This window comes from Phacochoerus africanus, chromosome 14 (assembly GCF_016906955.1).
Source record: "Phacochoerus africanus isolate WHEZ1 chromosome 14, ROS_Pafr_v1, whole genome shotgun sequence".
Lineage (NCBI taxonomy): Eukaryota > Metazoa > Chordata > Mammalia > Artiodactyla > Suidae > Phacochoerus > Phacochoerus africanus.
Window position 1 is genome coordinate 11,794,935 of NC_062557.1, and position 21,095 is coordinate 11,816,029.

At 49.2% G+C, this 21,095-nt stretch overlaps 1 protein-coding gene and 1 long non-coding RNA gene across 8 annotated transcripts in view; one reads left to right on the forward strand and one right to left on the reverse strand.

The window, feature by feature from the left end:
* ARSG (arylsulfatase G) overlaps nucleotides 1-21,095 on the reverse strand; it is a 126,583-nt gene that overhangs the window by 66,463 nt on the left and 39,025 nt on the right. For all 7 annotated transcript variants that reach the window (XM_047756616.1, XM_047756615.1, XM_047756614.1 and 4 more), the window contains exon 2: nucleotides 14,948-15,699. In XM_047756616.1, the coding sequence (XP_047612572.1) occupies nucleotides 14,948-15,165 (218 nt within the window). In that variant the 5' untranslated portion in view covers nucleotides 15,166-15,699. The remainder of the gene's footprint in view (nucleotides 1-14,947; nucleotides 15,700-21,095) is intronic.
* On the forward strand, nucleotides 2,338-8,783 carry LOC125113748 (uncharacterized). The gene is made up of 4 exons (XR_007131579.1): nucleotides 2,338-2,761; nucleotides 5,770-5,866; nucleotides 6,269-6,381; nucleotides 8,544-8,783. It is a non-coding gene; the product is annotated as an uncharacterized LOC125113748 (long non-coding RNA).

Consider the following 21,095-nt stretch of genomic DNA (forward strand, 5'->3'; position numbering starts at 1 on the left):
GGGGCTCCAGAGCTCCAGACAAAACTCTAATCCAAAAAGATACCAGCACCCCAATGTTGACTGAAGCTCTGCTCACAACAGCCAAGACATGGAAGCAACCTAAATGTCCATTGACAGATAAATGGATTAAGGAGATGTGGTACATACCACACAATGGAATACTACTCAGCCATAAAAAAGAATGAAATGATGCCATTTACAGCAACATGGATGTGACTATACTAAATGAAGTAAGTTAAAAAGAGAAAGACAAATACCATATGTTATCACTTCTATGTAGAATCTAAAATACGACACAAATTAACATATTTACAAAACGAAAATATACAGACATAGAGAACAGATTCGTGGTTGCCAACAGGGTGGGGTACAGAGGAGAGAAGGATTGGAAGTTTGGGGTTAACGGAGGCAAACTATTATGTATAGGATGGACAAATAACAAAGTCCTACTTTATAGAAGAGGGAACTATATTCAATATTCTGTGATTAAACTGTAATATAAAAGAACCCGAAAATGAATATATATATATATATATATATATGGCGTTCCTGCTGTGGCACAACAGGATCGGCAGCATCTCTGCAACGCCGGGACACAGATTCGATCCCTGGCCTGGTACAGTGGGTTAAGGATCTGGCATTGCAGCAGCTGCAGAGTAGGTTGCAACTGCGGCTCAGATCTGATCCCTAGCCCAGAAACTCATACGCCAAAAAAAAAAAAAAACAAAAACGGGGTGGCCCAAAAAAAGAAAAGAATGTATAACTGAGTCGCTTTGCTGTACAGCAGAAATTAACACAACACTGCAAATCAACTATACTTTGATAAAATAAAAACAAAATAAAAGGATGCCTGGGGCTACCAGGAGGTGGAGAGGCAAGAAAGAACTTCCTCTAGAGCTTCAAAGGCTCTGCCAGCACCTAGCGTTTTAACTTCTAGCCTCCAGATGAGAGGATACACTTCTGCTCTGTGTGTGTGTGTGTGTGTGTGTGTGGACTGTGCCCAGAGTATGCACAAGCTCCCAGGCCAGGGATCAAATCCATGTCACAGCACTGACCCAAGCCACAGCTGTGACAGGACTGGATCCTTAACCCGATGAGCCACCAGCAAGCTTCCACATTTCTGTGGTTTAAGCCACTCGGTGCTGCGTTAGGGCAGCTCCGCGAAACTAACACACCACCTGCACATCCCCAAAGCTCAGCCTAACAGCACTACTGTTCCTGAAACATCGCACATCCCGCCGCCCACCCCATCCCACAGGCAACGTGCCAACCCAACACCTCGACTGGTTGTATCTCAGCCAGCACGTTCCGCCCTTCCTCTTGCCCTTCCAAACACCTCCCTAACCTTTCAAGTCACACTGTCACAAAGTCCTTCCTCATTCCCCAGAGGGATGGGTCTTGACTTGGACTTCTGGAGCACGTGACACTTCCTGGCAGCCTGCATGCAGATATTCATTGGGCCGTATGCGAGCACTTACTAAAGAGGTTTTCTGTGGGGCAGCAGAGGCCTGTTCCCTGCCCCCACATGCACCCCCCCAACCCCCAAAGGGGGCCCAGGACTCTAGTGGGGGCTGATCAGAGTCACACACCTCCAATCCTAAGTGATCGGGCCCAGCAGGGCTCCTCTGAACCAGCAAGAGAGAGAGCTGCTTCTTCCCCCTCAAATCCCACATGAAAAGGACGCGATCCCCAGAGAACAAGGACTTCACCCGCCATCATAACTAGAGCCTGAAAGAATGGGCCCCCTCACTCAGAAGCCCAGACGAAAGTGTCAGTCTCAGCGGTATTGAATTAGACTGGTATCCGTGAGGACGTGGGTTCAATTCCTGAGTTAGGGATCTGGTGTTGCTGCGGCAGCTGCAGCTGATTTGACCCCTAGCCTGGAAACTTCCATATGCCATGAGTGTCGCCCTAAAAAAGACCCAAAAAAAAAAAAAAATCAGTTTCTCCAGAGTTTATTTCATGAGCCAAAGCTGTGCCCCTTTCGTGCTTGGGTTGGCTGAGCTGGGTTTCGGTTGTTTACAAACAGAGAGTCCCGGCTGTCCCCCTGTAGGAGCCTGGACTGTAACAGGTATTAGAACAGGGTCAGTCCCTGCCCTCAAGTTGTTTTTCCTCCAAAAAGTTACATGTAAGCTGAGACCTAGCTTATGAATATGCGTTCACTTGACGGCGGTCTGGCTTATGCTACTAAAAATAGCTACCATTTATCAAGTGGCTCCTACCCTAATCATGTTACATACACGTTATTTCAAATCAGCAGAGTTCCATTTTACAGACAGGGAAGGAAAAGCAGCGCGCTTAAGCAGCTTTCCCAAGACCATGCAGCTGGTACGAACCCAATGCCTCCTACTCAGTCTCATCTCTGCTCTGCCTCAAAGGCGGTGGATCCCTCCACTTGGGAAACGACAGAGCTCGCACTTGAACCCGGGGCCTGCCCAGCCCAGAGGCCACGTTCCTCCCACTTCCCTTTCCACTTGGAAGAAGGCCGGGTGGGGCCGAGCTGGTCCATGCCAGGAACGACCTTAAAACTAATCTCTGGTCTTGGGCTGGGACAGTCCTGAGACTCACTCACTCCTGGTGGCGCCAACCCTGCTGGCCTGACTCACAGCCACACGAACCCCGTGAGCCCGAGAGAGACACCGGAATGCCCGTTTCCCAGCTGACTTCCCGGGACAGGCAGAGGAACCAGTGTCAGCAAGGTCAGCGTGTCCCCTTCCTGCGCACAGATGACGTGGGAAGCCAGAATCCAAAGTCTCCCTTGGTGAGTGTGGCCTCACTGAATACAAAGGGAGTTCAAACGGGTCAAAAGTCCTTCCATGTGCTCAGCTTAGGGGACTTTGGTTCACTGTGGACTGACCTTTGCCAGTGGGTCTGAGATGCTCAAAGGCGGTCAACCACCACTTCTTCTGGCCTGAGGCTGTGGACCGAATGTTTGGGTCCTTCCAGAAATATACGTACGTACGTAGAAGCCCTGAGCCCCAGTGAGCGAACTCGCACACTCATGGATACTAGTCGGGTTCTTAACATGCTGAGCCACAATGGAAACTCTTATTTCATTTCATTTCATTGCTGGCCTGTTTTTAACAACTGTGCTGAGTGTGGTCTCCCCTTGACGATGTCAACACCACCCTCTTGAAACAACGAGAGCACATTTCCATGGCAAGATGAAAGCTCCTCCCCAGACTGTAGGTTCTATGAGCATGGGGCTTCAAGGTGCACCTCCAGCCCCAAGTAGAGCGCTTTGGTGGATGGGGCTGCTCCAGCAAAATCTGGTGAATGAACAAGCAAAACTTGAAGAGAGAGGCCCGAGGTTGTTTGATCAGAAAAAAACATAATTATTTTCCACATTATGTTTTAAGCTGATGTTTTTAGGGCTCAATCCCTTCCCCACTGCATGTTAAAGTTCACAGCTTAACTCTCAGAAACCATTTTATTTCCTTTATTTCCAAGGGTTTGGAGAGCCCTGACTGTTCCCCACCACCACCACCACCACTACCTAACAACACCCCATGCGGCTCAATGAACTGAACTGACTTCAGTGTCACCTTTCCCCTGTCCCAGCCTCTGTCTCCATTTGGCAGGGACTAATTAATAAGCAATAAAGTGGCCTTGCTCTTTGGAAAGCTTCTTTTGTTTTTCCCCAAATCTATCTGGGCAGGCTCAGGCTAGTTCACCAACAGGGGTCCTAATTAAAGGCTGAAACTACATTGTAAGGCAAAGCTAGAAATACAGAGCCAGACATTACAGCAGCCTGTTAACAGGAAAATCAACGCAAATTAAGACACAGCCAGACAGAAACCCAAGCAACTCGCCATCGCATAAATTACGTGGATTAGAATCAGGGAATGTTAGCGCTGGAAGCGCTGCCTCGAAAGCCCTGGAGAGACATAACATCGCGAAGTTAAGCATGTCCAGCATTCATTTATAAGGAATTGAAAATAGATGATGAGGCCTGCTGTGGCGACTCTCTAAATTGCCATGTGACTGGAATAAAAGCTATCTGTGCTCCATTCATAATTTAAAGGCTTGGAGGTGGAAATGGGTTTCTAAAATCATCTGTTGTGCCTTTGAGTGCAGAGGAACAGAGTGGTGGAGACACCTGGAAAAAGGCTGAAGTGGGACATGGCTGTGCCAGCTCAGCTCAGCCTCCGTGCCATCTTCTGTTACATGGGAAGGCTAGTAAGACAACTCACAGGCAGGCCCTTTGCAAACTACAAGAAAATGCGGCAGCAAATAGCCAATTTGGTGTGTTTTGCTTACTCATTCACTCACCCATTCATCCATCCATCGATCCATCCATCCACCCATCCATCCATCCATCCATCCATCCATCCATCCATCCACCCATCCATCCATCCACTCACCCATCCATCCATCCACCCATCCATCCATCCATCCATCCATCCACGCATCCACCCATCCATCCATCCATCCATCCACCCATCCATCCATCCACCCACCCATCCATCCATCCACCCACCCATCCATCCATCCACCCACCCATCCATCCATCCACCCACCATCCATCCATCCACCCATCCATCCATCCAACTACCCATCCATCCATCCATTCATCCATCCATCCATCCACCCATCCATCCATCCATCCACCCATCCATCCATCCATTCATCCATCCATCCACCAATCCATTCATCCATTCATCCATCCATCCAACTACCCATCCATCCATCCATTCATCCATCAACCCAGCCAGCCAGCCACCCATCCACCCATCCTTCCATCCACCCACCCATCCATCCATCACCATCCATCCATCCATCCATCCACCATCCCATCCCATCCACCCATCCATCCCCCACCCATCCATCCATCCACCCACCCATCCATCCATCCACCCACCCATCCATCCATCCACCCATCCATCCATCCATCCATCCACCCATCCATCCATCCACCCATCCATCCATCCACCCACCCATCCATCCATCCACCCATCCATCCATCCATCCACCCATCCATCCATCCATTCATCCATCCATCCACCAATCCATTCATCCATTCATCCATCCATCCAACTACCCATCCATCCATCCATTCATCCATCAACCCAGCCAGCCAGCCACCCATCCACCCATCCTTCCATCCACCCATCCTTCCATCCACCCATCCACTCCTATTCTCACTCTTTTCAAAAAAAAAAAAAAATGTTTCTGGCAGCTAAACTTAGTATGATCCTTGGCAATTCCCCCTTTCCTTTTCACACCCTCATTGTGGATACTTGCACATTCACACTCAAGGAAGGACACACACAGGCATCTCCACACCTCCTAGATCAGACACTTCTCCCTGTTGCCACCAGCCGAGCCATTCTGGAGGTTCTGGCAATATGCTCTCTGCCCTCTCAGCCACCAGTGTGAGCCATGCCTAGTGAGCTAGAGCAATCCATCCCAAAGGTGAGTCCATGAATTCAGCCCTCAGTTCTCCCCAAACATCTGAGTACACACAGGATGCTTTTGGTCATCTGTTGCATGGATGGGTCCAGCCTTTGCACACCCTATCCCAGCCTCACTCGACCACTAGAATGCAAGCCAGCCCTGAAAGAGTGAGGGCTTTTTATTGTTTAGATCATAAAGGCATCCCCAGTACCTGGGACAGTGCCTGTGCAGGCCAGGGGTGGGGGTGGGGGGGCTCTATGAATATTTGAGTGATGGGCATCTTTCAATTCCAGGTCCTTGCCCATACTTTTCCCTCTGCCTACGACCCTCTTTCCTCCCCCTTCCTCTAGCTAATTCCTACTCATCTTTAAGGGCTCAGCATTCAGATCCTAACAGACAAGCTTTATTGAGGACCTCCTGCCTTCCTCTGGAGAAATGGCCTTTCATTCTGAACTTCATCACCCAAAAGGTGAGAAGCCCAGCCCGGACTTTTCTCATTCTTGCCTGTGACCCATGTATTCATAATGTGCTAATTCTGTTCCCTAGGATGTCAATTCAATTACATCCAACTCAGGTTATAAAAGCCCCAGAGGTGGGAGACACATCAGGAGTTCTTACTCTTCCTTCCGCATTCACTCGAAAGCCTGGTCTTCCTGCCTTTATATGCCACCAGGCTGTCAACCTCTCAAGAGCAGAGCTGGCTGGGGGTCTCCCGGCATGACTCATACCTGCCCTTAGCAGAGATTCATTGTTGAATGACTGTTCGTTGGGAGGTTTAAGAGCAGAACAAATGAGAGCTGCTGGACAGGCTATTTTGAACTTGTGATTGCGAAGCAGGCTGGCACCAAGGCCTCTCTGGTTAATATTTCAGTTCCTCGTCTCTCAGAGTGACTGGCATCTAGATCACCATGTTCCTGCAGAGCCCCGTCGGCTACACAGAGACACAAGGTTAAAACCCGGTCTGCACCTTGCCCCAGTGGACAGGTAGGCATCACATGATTTTTCTGTCTATTTGACCTACTTAACCAAGGACAAAGAGGCAAGTGCCTGACCCATGAGGCTGAGAGTTTACGAGGGGCCCATAGGATAGGACCTCTCCGAGCAAATAGCCGAGTTACAGGTGAGGGTGATGGGACAGGAGGATTTCTCCCTGAGGAGGGTACCTCCACCCTGAATCCGAATTACTCTGTGGGGCCAGGGGGCTGGCACAGGTAGAGATGGAAGAGGACGGCATGGCCAGGGGAGGGTCTTTCTCTTGCCAATATAAGTCTCGTTCAGAAAGTTCTCTGGGCCCCTGCTCTCTCGGAGGTCCCCCAGACCTCACTGCCCTACAGTCTCCAGCGCCAGCCTGGGTGTCCTCTTCCTTCAGGTTACTGCAAGATCCCAAAGGTGGCCAAAGGGCTGAGAAAAGTCCCCAGAGGGAACAGAGCTGAGGAGGTTTTGCAAAAAGCTTATTCTGAAAAGAGAAATCACACCCCAGCGTTTGACTGAGTTGACGTCTCAGTTCAGTCCTCAGCAAGGCCCTTTTTAGAAACAGCCTCAAGCCCCTGGGAGCCTCTGACCTTGGAGGGAGGGGGCATGGGGCGGGGGGCGGGGTGGGGGGGAGACAATCGATTTCTGATTCTGAGCTAAGTCATGGCCTAGACCGCTCAGGCAGCACAAACTTGATTCAAAATTAAATTGAGGGCAGAGAAGGGGTGGAGCAGAGAGGAAGAGAAAGCAAAGGTGAACGGATGAGAGGTCACAGCTTCCAAGTCGGGTTCCACACATCAGGATATTTACGAGATCCTGCCAAGCTCACCCCTATGTTCACTGAGGCCTCATTTACAACAGTAAGACTCTGAAGCAACTAAGTGCTCTTCGAGAGCCGAACAGATAAAGACGATGTGGTGTCTCTGCACAATGGACTATGACTCCGCCATAAAAAAGACTGAACAGTTGCAACGACATGGACGGACCGCGAAGGCATCATGCTAAGGGAACTAAGTCAGACAGAGAAAGACAAAGACTGTACGACTGCACGTATATTTGGATTCTAAAACAGAAAACAAGTGGAGTTCCCATGGTGGCGCAGGGGGTGGACGATCTGGCTTGATTCTGTGGAGGAAGCCAGTCCCATCCCTGGCCTGATGCATTGAGTTAAGGATCCAGTGTTGGCCCTGGAACTGGAGGGGACGCAGAGACGGGGGAAGAGCAGCCAAGAAACAGTAGGGCAGCCTGGGGGCAGAGTCCTGGTTCCCCCTCAACCCCTCAAAGGATACACAGAACAGTATCTTTGAGCTTTCGTTTGGGGAGCAGAACTAAAACTCCCAACAAGTGGGAGATGTTTACGTGATGAAGCAGTCTTCATTCCAGAAGAAAGTCACAGGTTGAAAACCTCGAGAACCCCAGAAGCTCATCGGGTGACCCCCTGAGGCCAGATTAAAGGAAGGCAGGCCCGACACACACCCGGATCCTTGTCGGCAATGCCGCCCTTGAAATACTGCTATAAAACTTCTCACCAAGTCCTCCCCCGTTGGGACACTGATTTTTTTAGGCACTAGCCGGCTGTTGTCCCCCTTTGTCTAGGAAAGTGGTAAAGCTATTTTTTCTCTCCTTCACTCAAAACTCTGTCTCCGATATTCCATTCGGCCTCAGTGGGCAGAGGCCAGATTTCAGTGACACTCTTGAAACTGAGCAGGACCCTGGGGGGCTCCTGAGCTCACAAGCCTTCCTGGGTCCCCCATTTCTTGTTTTTAGGGAATATGCTTCAGCCTCCATGACCTTCCCTGAGTTACAAAGGGCAGGTTCAAACAGTTGCTAATCAGGGAAGGGAGGGGATGCGGAGACCTGGGGAGAAAGAGTCAAGGAACAATAGTGCAGGAGTTCCTGCTGTGGTGCAATAGGATCAATGATGGCATCTCTGCAGCGCCAGGACACAGGTTCGATGCCCAGCCTGGCACAGTGGGTTAAAATAGCGGTGTTGCTGCAGCTGCGGTATAAGTTGCAACTGTGCAGCTCAGTTCTGATCCCTGGCCTGGGAACTCCATTTGCCATGGATCAGCCAAAAAAGAAAAGAAAGAAAAGAAACAAGAGTGCAGCTTGGGGGCAGGTCCTGGTTCCTCTTCAAAGAATATACATAACAATATCTTTGAGTTCTTCTGCAGAACTAAAACCCCCAACAAATGAAGACCAGAGAGGGGAGCACAGAACAGTCCCGGGGCCACGAAACACCACCTCTGAAGAAGGTCGAAAGCTCGCATCTACCCGGATCCTAATCTGCAGCCCTATTTTCCACTCCCAAATTCTAAAATCACTTCCTATTCTCTCCCAAAAGAGGGCACGGTCTTTGGGGCACGAGCCTGCTGTGGCCTCCTTTGCCTGGTAAAGCAATAAAGCTATTTTTTTTTCCCCTTCACCCCAAACTCTGTCTCCACATTCTATTCGGCACAGTGGACCGAGGCCGAGTTTGGGAGCATGCTCCCTCTCCAGGACACCTGCGACTCAAAACAGCTCAGGGGCTCCAACCCCAAACTGCACACGTATAGATGCATTTAAGTGTGGCCTTCGGGCCTTGCGACCCTGGCCCAGGAGTGAGCTGAATCCAGCAGATTCCACAAAGACAGCTGAGTTCTACGGCGCCGTGTGGGGAGGGATCCGGGTCTGACACAGACCAATTGAGGTGCTTCTGGAACCCAAGCCAAGCAAACACGCATGACCCTGCAGCCAGGCGAGGGGGATGGGAGGAGGACAGGGCCGCAGAGCCAGTGGTACAGCACATGGTAACAGCTGACACCTACCACGCACGAACACTTGCCAGGAATCTTCTATTGCTGTATAAGACCTAACTCATTTTCTCCTCCAAATGACCCACGATGATCCCCTTATTGTCCCATTTTACTTTTTTTTTTCTTTTTGGCCACGCCCATGGCTTATGGAAGTTCCAGGGCCAGGGATCCAGCAAGCCCCATAGCAGCAACCCCAGATGTGAGAATGCTGGATCCTTAACCCAAGGCACAGAAACACCCCATTAATGTTTCATTTTTTGTTGGTTGGTTGGTTGGTTGGTTGGATGGTTTTTTGTTGTTTAGGGCTGTACCAACAGCATGTGGAGGCTCCCAGGCTAGGGGTCGAATCAGAGCTATAGCAGCCAGCCTACACCACAGCCACAGCAATGTCAGATCCAAGCCGAGTCTGCAACCTACACCACAGCTCAGGGCAACGCTGGATCCTTAACCCACTGAGCAAGGCCAGGAATCAAACCCCCTTCCTCATGGATACTAGTGGGATTTGTTACGCTGAGCCATAATGGGAATTCCAATGTCCCATTTCAGAGCTGAGCAGATCCAGGCCAGGCAAAGTTTTGAAATGAGCCCAGTGTCCCAGGGCTAGTAAGTGACAGACCCGGGCAGCCTGGTTCCAAATTCCATGCTGTGGATAACTCACCCCTTCAGGTTCAGAAGATTAGATCCAAGCGTCTGAATCTGTGCACAAATATTTTCTTGAGCACCTACCATGATCCAGGCCTGTTGTAAGCACTTGGAGGCATGAACAAGATAAATAAGATAGTTCTGTCTCCATCCTAGATAAAACATTGCAGGGTGAGAGATAGGCAATAAAGAAGTAAACTGGACTTTCCATCAAGGCTCAGTGGTAATGAACCTGACTAGTATCCATGAGGACACAGGTTCGATCCCTGTCTTTGCTCAGTGGGTTAAGGATCCGGCCTTGCCGTGAGCTGTGGTGTAGGCCGCAGACACGGCTCAGACCCTGCATTGCTGTGGCTGTGGTGTAGGCCAGCAGGTGCAGCTCCAATTTGACACCTAGCCTGGAAACTTCCATATGCTGTGGGTGTGGCCCTAAAAAGACAAAAAAAAAAAAAAGAGAGAGAGAGAGAGAGAAATAAACCAAGATGAGGTCAACAGTGATATGGGTCATTGAAATAAATGGGGAGAAAAGGGAAAAGACACGTGTGAAGGAAGGCAGTGTTGGAGAGGCCAGTCAGGAGAGATCTCCTCAAGGATATGACATCAGAGCAGAGGTGAGAAGGAAGGGAAGGGATCAGACGCTTAAAGTCTGAGGGGAGAGCTTGCTGGTAAGAGGGAACAGTCGGTGCAAAGGCCCTAAGGCAGACAAAAGTTGTGTCTGAGGACCAAAAATAAGCACACGGTCAGGAGCGCGGGGAGAGGCTTGGCGATGGGCAGGGGGAGATGCCAGGCATCTGAGCCCTTGGCCATCACACCTTCCCGGCTGGTTGAGCACATTCTTAAGTGGATGACTTCATTTAATCCTCATAGCATCCTATGAGGTGGGTGCAGAACCTCCATTGATTAATCGATTGATGAAATTTTTATGGCTGCACCTGCAGCACTTGGCACATGGAAGTGCCCCAGGGCCGGGATTGAATCTGAGCTGCATCCATAACTCCCTGTAGCACCGTGGGAAATCCGACCCCTTGATTAAACTTCTCACCTCTGAACTGCGAGAGGCTAGAATAGAGGCTTTTCCATTATAGGTTATAGCAAGTTATTGAATAGGATTCCCCGTGCTATACTGTAGGTCCTTGTTTATCTATTTTATATAAAGTCACGTGTATCTGTTAATCCCAAGCTCTGAATTTATCCCCCCTCTTCCCCTTTCCCCTTTGGTAACCATACATTTGTTTTCTGTGTGCGTCTGTTTCTGGTTTGGAAATAAGCTCGTTTGTCTCCCTGTTTTGGATTCCCCGTATCAGCAATGTCGTCGGACATCTGTCTTTGTCTGGCTTACTTCACTCGGGAGGATCACCTCTAGGTCCATTCGTGTTGCTGCAAAGGGCATTATTTCATTCTCTTTTCTGCAGGCCCCCGAATTTATAGTCCTCCGTGGCTGCAATCCTGGGAAAGAAACATACGCATCCAAAGGAGACAGGAGCAGAGGCCGTTTCTCAAGTCCCCCTGACAGCCTGTTTGGCAATGCGCGTTCTTGACCGAAAGGCATGGTTCCCCCCCCCCCCGCCGGTGAGTAGGCAGGGGGAAAAGCCCAGGATTAGTCAACCCCTGGCCTCACAGGAAGCTCGCTTTCCTGTCAACAAGGCGCAGAGCGAAAAGCCCTCGACCTCGGGCCAGACGGCCCTCCGCCTGGCCCCTGTCACAAGACTCAAATGGAGGGAATCGTTTCCGCAAGGGGGGGAAAACACACCCAGCCGTGTCTGCCCCTGGCCCCCGAGCTGCCCCTTCGGCTCGGGCTGAGCTCCGGCTGGGGGACAGCTCCGGAGAAGCCTGCCCGGGCCTCACAAATCTCGGTTTCAGTGATGGGCCACATATTTCCCCACAAACCCATGCGACACTAAAAGCAGAAGTTCTTGAGCATGTGGCAACCTGGTTCCCGCTGAGGAGCTGGTAAATGCTATGGATTAACTCTCCCCCTGGGGAGCAAAAAAAAAAAAAAAAAATCTGACCTCAAACACTTGGGGTGACATTTCCAAGCACCTTGAACTCCTGAAGCCCATTTATTGACGAAGGAATATTCACGAATTGCCCACTAGGCATCAGGCACTGTGCTGGGAACATGACGGGGGAAGAAGGGAACTCAGTATGCCTCGGGGCTGCCAAAAAAGAAGAGAAAAGAAAAAAAAAGCTCTGCGCGTTATTAAAAAGAAAAGAGAAAAAGAGAGAGAGTTCCCATTGTGGACCAGCGGGTTAAGAACTCGACTAGTATCCGTGAGGATGTGGGTTCAATTCCTGGCCTCAATCACTGGATTAAGGAGCCAACATTGTCACAGGCTGCAGCATAGGTTCCAGATGCTGCTCGAATCCAGTGTTGCTGTGGCTGTGGTGTAGGCCGGCAGCTGCAGCTCCAATTCGACTCCTAGCCTGGGAACTTCCATATGCAGCAGGTGCGGGCCTAAGAAGAGATTAGATTAATTAATTCATTAAAAATCTTTCAGTTTTCATCAAAACAAGCTGGTGGAGCAGCGGGTTAAGGATCCGCTGTTGTCACTGCTGTGGGCACGGTTTCAATCTCTGGCCCAGGAACTTCCACGTGCTTCCAGGCACAGGGAAAAAGGAAAAAAAGAAAAGATTTCATCGAGATGCCGGCAGGGGCCAGGAGTTCCTGTTGTGGCTCAGTGGTAATGAACCCAACTTGTATCCATGAGAACGCGGGTTTGATTCCTGGCCTCACTCAGTGGGTGAAGGATATGGCGTTGCCGACAAGCCACGGCATAGGTCACAGATGCAGCTCGAATCCGGGGTTGCTGTGGCATGGGCCGGCGGCTCTAACACCAATTTGCCCCCTAGCCTGGGAACTTCCATATGCCGAAGGTTTCGGCTCTAAAAAAAAAAAAAAAAGAAAAAAAAGAAAAGAAAAGATGCTGGCAGGGTTGGTTTCTCCTGGAGGCTCAGAGGGAGAACGTGTTCCTTGCCTCCCCCAGCTTCTCTGGTTGCCAGGAAACCTTGGTATCGCCGGCCTGCAGGCACATCACTCCATCCTCGCCTCCGTCTCCACATCACTTTCTCTTCTGTGTGTCGCTGTGTCCTCTTCTCTTCTCATGGGGACACTCATCATTGGATTTGGGACCCCCTCTAAATCAAGTATGCTATCCCACAAGCCTTTAACTCATTATGTTTGTAAAGCCCCTTCTCCCAAATAAGGTCATATCGTGAGGGAGACACAGATTTGGGGGTGAGGCTGTTCAAAGCATCATCTGGTGGTCAGATGGTGGAGCCATCACCGTGGAGAGCAGCAAAGGTGATGGCAGGGTACACCCGGGCCATCCAAGAGAGCGTCCCTGAGGCCCTCCTGCGAATTGGGAAGCAAACGGTGAGTAGAAACGAATTAGACAGGAGTGGAAAGTGGGTCAGGAAGAATGAATCGCGGAGGTGAGGCCCAAACACAGGGAGGCAACAACCGAAGGCAGCAGGGAGACAGAAGGGGCCCCACGAAGAACTGTGTCGGGGACGCGCGGTCTTGGAAGCTGCTCTTGAGTCTGGATTGCAGCGTAAGGTCACAAAATGCCTCCTCCTACCCTGTTGGTGGGAATGTAAACTGGTACAACCCCTGTGAAAAACAGTACGGGGTTTCCACAAAAAAGCTAAAAATAGAACTACTGTGCCATCCAGCAAATCCCACTGCTGAGCATCCACCTGAAGAAAATCATAATCCAAAAAGATACATGCACCCCAATGTTCACTGCAGCACTCTTCACAATAGCCAAGATGTGGAAGTAACATGAATGTCCATCACCAGAGGAATGGATTAAAAAGATGTGGTACATCTATACAATGGAATACTACTCGGCCATAAAAAAGAATGAAATAAACCATTTGCAGCAACACAGATGGACGTAGAGATTATCACACTAAGTGAAGTTAGACAGGGAAAGACAAACATCATATAATATCCCTTATATGTGGAATCTAAAAAAGAAGATACAGGAGTTCCTGTCACAGCTCAGCAGAAACGAACCTGACTAGCATCCATGAGGATGCACGTTCCATCCCTGGCCTTGCTCAGTGGGTTCAAGATCTGGCATTGCCGTGAGCTGTGGTGTAGGTCGCAGACGTGGCTCATATCCCGAGTTGCTGTGATTATGGAGCAGGCTGGCAGCTACAGCTCCGATTCAATCCCCTAGCCTGGGAACCTCCATAGGCTGCTGGCACAGCCCTAGAAAAGACAAAAAATAATAATAATAATAAAAATGTAAATAAATACAAGATACAAATGAACTTATGTATGTTCAGAACAGAAACGGACTCACAGACTTTGAAAAACTAATGGTTACCAAAGGGGACAGGTGGGGGTGGGGGTGGGGGGGAACGGACTGGGAGTCTGGGATTGGCGGAAGCACCCAGTTGTATTGGACTGGATGGTCATCAGGGACCTACTGTATAGCAGAGAAATCTACTCAATGATTGGTGATAACCTGTTTGGGGAGAGATGTGTGTATGTGCATACACGAATCACTTTGCTGTACACCAGAAAGTAATGACACCTTGTAAATCAACTATACATCAATAAAATTAATTTTTTTAAAAAAAAAAGATCGCAAAATGCCTTTGAAGGATTGGAAGGTTTAAATGGACCGCTAAGTCCTGTCTGCTCACAAATAAGTCCTTTGGCCTTTGTGTGGCCCGCTGACTTTCAGTTACTCTTCAAAGGTCACCTTCTCCCTCTCACCCCGCAGGCTGGAGCCCACACCCTCCTCACAGACTCCAAAAATTCTTGATGCAGGCTCATGGACTAGACTGTAATCTGTACTTTCCTTGCAACCTGTCTCCACTACCACACCTCAAGGGCAAGGATTTTTATTCTGTTCACCTTTCTGTTCCCAGCTCCTAATACATGCACCCAGACAGACACACATAAAATGTGTTCCTGGATGGATGGATGGACGGATGGATGGATGGATGGATGGACAATGTACTTCTTCATGATGCTGTACTGGCTCCAAACCAAATTCATCAGTCAATTAATTAAATCCACAGGGACCCACCAATTGCTCTTTAAGAGCTTTCCGTTGCCCCTCCCCCCGAGAAAGTTCAAGGTAAGACATGGGAAGAGATGCTGGCTTAGCATCTTCAGGACTCACCTCATTCCTTCTGTGGCCAGCTTATCAAGGTTGGCAGTGTCCTTCGTTTCTGCCCAGTTTGCTCCCAGGTCACCCCACCCCATGTCATCTGCCAAAATGATCACGAAATTCGGCTTCTGGCCTCTTGTTTCCCCACGGAAGCAAAAATCCACGAAAGGATAAAGACATCCGAGGGAACTCACCCCCACCAAAAAAACCTTCAGGAAGAGCCCGGCCATGGTGATAAGGGGAGGATTCCGATCGTGGGCAGGGATGGCTTTTGGCCACGGCTAGAGACCTGGCCGAGAGCTCCCTTCTGCTCCCGTTCAATGCAGGGGGTCCTGGAGAGCCGGGCTGGGTTTGCGAGAAAGTGTTTCTGATGATGGTGGTGGTGGCGGGGTGATGGCTCTAGGTGATGGTGGGGGCTACAGAAGAGAGGTCCCCATCTGGAATCCTAATTCAAGAGGGTCAGGAAACTGGCAACCCTGAACTTGGCTCTCTCGCCTGCAGCTCCGTGAGGTGACTGGCCATGTGGGTTAATCAGACACCAGTGACAACAACTCTGTTCCTTGGCCTCTTGGAAAATGACCCCTCTGTGCTCAGGGGTGTGAGAGCCGCAGCACGAGTCTTGCCTCTGTCTGGGTCACCAGCTGGTGAGTACGGGATAGACGCTCACATCTGCCGAACACCTGGGCGTTCTAGAAGCCACAGTCGGCCCCAGTCGAGTTTCTGAGTTCCAGATGGTTGAAGGCTTCGTGTGTCTGTAAGGTTTCCTGAAAGAACAAAAATTGACAAGAAAACAGAGTTAAAACTGCCAGGGCAGCTGTGTTTTACTCAGTAGCTTAGGAAATAATCACTTTTCCACGCCAACAGATGTTTTCCTCCTTATTTGAATATGGAATGGGGGTCATCAGTTTCCCCACCTGAGAAACAGTGATGGCTAGTAATATTTGCCATAGACCTATCATTACCGGCTTGGAAGTGACATTCAAGATGCTCTCTGTCAACCCGCTGGCCATCTCGATGAGAATACGGAGGCCCTGTGTTCTGGATGGGGCCCGGACTGGTATCCAGCTCTACAAAATCCCAGTGCTCCTGGGCTCCCATCCCAGCATGATTCTCTGACTCAGAAGAAATTCCCAAACTAAGTGTGACCTCGTCAAACTCATCACGGATTCTGGAAGAAAGGGTGAGACCCTTATGACCAAGACATGATCCATTCTAACAGTCATGCTGTAAACTAACACTTACATGTAGAATTCTTTTTTTTTTTTTTCTTTCTAAAGGCTGCATCCACTGCATATGGAGGTTCTCAGGCTAGGGGCCGAATCGGAGCTGTAGCTGCCAGTCTCCGCCAGAGCCACAGCAACACAGGATCCGAGCTGTGTCTGCGGCCTACACCACAGCTCACAGCAATGCTGGATCCTTAATACACTGTGGGAAGCCAGGGATCGAACCCGCATCCTCATGGGTACTAGTCGGATTCGTTTCCACTGCACCACCATGGGAACTCTGGCTTATATATAGAATTCTTGAGAGAAACTGGGGAAAAAAGGGAAAGAAAAAAATAATGGTAGAATCTAGGTGCACAGTCTATGGAAGCTCACTGTAGAACTCTTTGCTTTGGCTGTATGTTTGAAATGTTTCAGAATAAAATGTTAGGGAGGAGTTCCCATTGTGGCTCAGTGGTAATGAACCCGACTGGTATCCACAAGGCCTCGGGTTCAATCCCTGGCCTCATTCAGTGGGTTAAGGATCTGGCATTATCATGAGCTGTGGCATAGGTTGCAGACACAGCTCAGATCCTGCATTGCTGTGGCTGTGGTGTAGGCTGGCAGCTACAGCTCTGATTTGACTCCTAGCCTGGGAACTTCCATGTTCCCAGGCTGCAAGTATGGCCCTAAACAGCATAAATAAATAAATAAATAAATAAATAAATAAATAAATAAATTTCATGGAAATGGGTCCCTTTACCTCTTGACAATGTAATTTTTAATAAGAAAATCCTCCAAAATGCTCAGTCAGTGCTTCTCACACTTAGGTGTACACACAAATCAGCTGGAGGTTTTATTAAAACGTAGATGCAGTAGGTGAGGCTAGGACCTAGGATCCGTATTTTAATTTTTAGATGCTTTAGGTGAGGCTTGTGCTAATCTTCCCATTGCATTTTAAGTAGAAGATACTCAGAAAAAAAAAATCATAATTCTGGTCCTAGAAGAAAACTAACAACACAACAACAAAAGTGAGTTCCCTGGTGGCCTAGTGGTTAAGGACCTGGTGTTTGCCCTGCTGCAGTGACAGGTTTGATCCCTGGCCCAGGAACTTCTGAATGCCGAGGGCATAGCCAAAAAGAAAAAAAGAAAAGAAGACTAACTGATGCTTAATCTAACTAGAGATGATTCAGCTTCAGTGGAAAAATACCAAAGCAATAAATCAGGTTGAATTTTGAAAGACAGAAGTTGGGAGTTCCTGCTATGGCACAGCGGAAACAAATCTGACTAGGAACCATGAGGTTGCAGGTTCGATCCCTGGTCTTCCTCAGTGGGTTAAGGATCTGGCGTTGCCGTGAGCTGTGATGTAGGTCGCAGACGTGGCTCAGATCTGATGCTGCCGTGACTCTGGCAACAGCTCCGATTAGATCCCTAGCCTGGGAACCTCCATATGCCGTAGGTGTGGCCCTAAAAAGACAAAAGAAAAAAAGAAAGACAGAAGTTGAAGGTTATGCTTTCAAATGCAGGTTGCAAATGGGAACCTTAGAATAAAACCATAATACCCCTACTTCACTTAAAAGCCCTCAATGTACAAGGTTATTAAGGAGACGTAGACTTGAACACCCAATCCATGGAGGAGATTAAAGGAGAACCAGGAGTTCCATGGTGACCCATTGGGTTAAGGATCTGCGGTTGTCACTGCTTTGGCTCAGGTTGCTGGTGAGATGCAGGTTCGAACCCTGGCCTGGGAACTTCCGCATGCCGAGGGTGTGGCCAAAAAAAACTTATACATAAAGGAGAATCAAATTATAATCTGTAAAGGTGCTACTGGGGCTGGGGTTATGACGTTGCCATTTCCAGTTGTATATTCCTGCCCTTAAGGAAAGAATGCATATCTAGCCGGCCAACCCAATGGCCAAGTCAAGTGGATGGGAGTGGTTGGATGTATGTAAATTCTGGAAGACTCAGATAAACTCCAAAGGCAAGGCAGAGAGGTACTTAATCAAAATAAAAGGATGTCAAAGTAAACAGCCGTGGTCCTTGGGAGGGCAATGAGTCCACTGTTCAGAAATGCAAATTCCTCCGTCATCCAAAAAGAAAGTTATTATTTCAAACTCAATTAGATTCAACTGGTATTTGTTGATCTTGAGGCCCCCAAAGACGCCTCCCTTTCTAGAAGAAAGAGCCTTTGCACCACAAACGGGGTCTAACAAACACTTGTTGACCTGCTGGTTGATGCCCAGTCTCATTCTACTGGCTTCTGACCATGAGCAACAATCATAGAAAGCTTTTCTTCTTAAAGCTACTTAGCTTGGAACCCAGAGTGGCCTCGGTCTTTATCCATAATCCATTTGGGGGAAGGGAGGGGAGGGATCACTTCGGAAAGAGGCTAAAATTAAGGTGGGAACACAAATAAACAGATTATGTTTCTTAAGAGGTTCCATGAGAAGACATTCCTCTGAGGATTTTCAAAGAGAATCATTAATACTTAGAATTTTTATAGAATGGAAATCAACTGATTTAGCCAGGACACCCTTGCATTAGCCCTCACGCCCACACCTCCAGGGGGATATTTAATCCTTTCCCCATTTATTGTTTTTAACTCAAGGGGAAAAAGTAAGTCAGACATTCAAAGAATGAACTCCAAGCTATGGACCTTGATTAAGATCCAGGCTGACATTATGGAAAACAGTATGGAAGTTCCTCAAAAAATGAAATTTAGAACGACCATACGACCCAGCAATCTCATTCCTGGGTATATATCCAAAGGAAATGAAATTAATATTTTGAAGAGCTATCTGTACCCCGATGTTTATTGCAGCATGTTCACGACAGCCTAAGGGTCTAGTAATGGATGAATAGGTAAAGAAAAATGGGCTGTGTACACACACACACACACACAACAGAATTATTCGGCCTTTAAAAAAGAGGAAATGTGTCTCCATCTGTAGCAACCTAGATGAATCTGGAGAACATTACGCTAAGTGAAATAAGCCAGGCACAAGACTGCATGATCTCACTTATACGTGGAATCTAAAAAAGTAGAATTCATAGAAGCAGAGAGGAGAATTGTGGTTGCCAGGAACTGGGGGCGGCGGGGGGGCAGGGACTGGGGGAAATGGAAGGAAGTTTGTCAAAAAGTGCAAACATTCGGTTTCGCAGAAAGAGTAGCTGCTGGAGCCCTGATGTACAGCAGGGGGGACCAGAGTTGAGAACACTGTATGGCATACTTGAAATTTGCTAAGAGAGTAGATCTGCAAAGTTTTCGCCACCAAAAAAAAAAAAAAGTAAAGGTTGGAGTTCCCCAATGGCCTAATGCTTAAGGATCAGGAGTTGTCATTGCTGCGGTGAGGGTTCTATCCTTGGCCCAGGAACTTCTGCATGCCCCGGGTGCGGCCAAAAAATAAATTTTTAAACGACGACTATGCGAGGCGATGGATGTGTGAACTAGCTTGACTGTGGTCATCATTTTATAAGGTATATCATAACATCACGTCATATGTGGCAAGCAGTATAATTTTTATTTGTCGATTATACTTCAATAAAGCTGGGGGGGTTGTTTTTTAAAGAACAACGCTGAGACTTTCTGCTCAGTGTCTTATCTGAGGTTACTTTCCCAAATTTTCTCCCTTCTTTTCTTTCTGTCTGTCTGTCTGTCTTTTTAGGGCCGCACCCGCAGCATATGGAAGTTCCCAGGCTAGGGGTCAAATCCAAGCTGCAGCCACTGGCCTACGCCACAGCCACTACAAAACCAGACCTGAGCCGCATCTGCGAGCTACTCCAGATAGGGAACGCCGGATCTATAACCCACTGAGCAAGGTCAGGGATCGAACCCGAATCCTCATGGGTACTGGCGGGGTTCTTAACTCACCTGGCCACAAGGGAACTCCTTCAAATTTTCTTTATACATCATACTCCCTCTTGGAAGGAAGAGCAGACACAGGCAAGGAGCCCTCCTGGGGGCTTAGGAAGAAAGGGGGGAGTCTTTGGCAAATAAAGCCTTCATCCCTCTCACTGGGCTGGAAAGTTCTTCCACAAAGTCCGCAAGGAAGGCCCATCCGTTTCACCAGAGCAGAACTGACCGGGATAGCTCTTGCTGAGCACAGGTATGAACCTTGCCCATGACTCAGCCATCCTCAGGCCTCAGGAAAGTGAACTTTGGTTGCCAATCAGCTTTGCAATGGTCTCACTCGTCCCCCCCGACCCCCGCTGTAAGGCAAGCCTGCAGGGTCTGCTCAAGCTTGGCTTCCCTTTAGGTTCCAGGCTTGCTGATGGGGAAAGGTACTTAGAGGCACAGAAACGATCCCCAGGCAGGCTGTTGGCCAGATGGGCTGAGATGCAGAAGGGGTGAGGCAACCTGAAGATGGCTTTGCAGTGTCTGCACACCAGGAAGCCCATCACCTGACCCTGGCTCCCCCTGGGCTCCCTGTGGCCAAGCAGCCTGTGAGAGCGCCCTGCAAACAGCTGAAACAACAAGAAGGTCCGGCAGACCTTCCTGGCAGAGGGCTCTGTTGGTTTTCCAGAGAGAAAGCTTCTGATGAGCTGAGGCCAAAAAAGACAAAGGCGCAGAGGGGGTGATATCTCCGGTTGCAGAGTCCTGTGGTTTCACCGGCCAAATCGGAACAGTGTCCATCCGTGCTCCCGCTGCAGCCCAGAGACACCTGGGAGATGCTGGGGGGCTGGAGGGTGGGGCCTAGGGCACCAGCTGCCCACGTGGATCGGAAGTGATCCACCTCCCCTGCACTTTCAGTCATCTAGCCAGCCTGGTCCATCAGAACGTGGACCCAAGGGCAGGTCCGGATCTGGGTGCTCTGCATTCAGCAGCCAATCAGACACAGAAACTGCTGCCCTCATGCCACCTCCCTGCTTGTGCCAGGAAGAAATGGAATGAGGAGACTGTGTCAGGGAGAAAATCAAAGCGAGAGGGGGCTCAGGAGTGAGTGGGTGAGCAGGTGCAC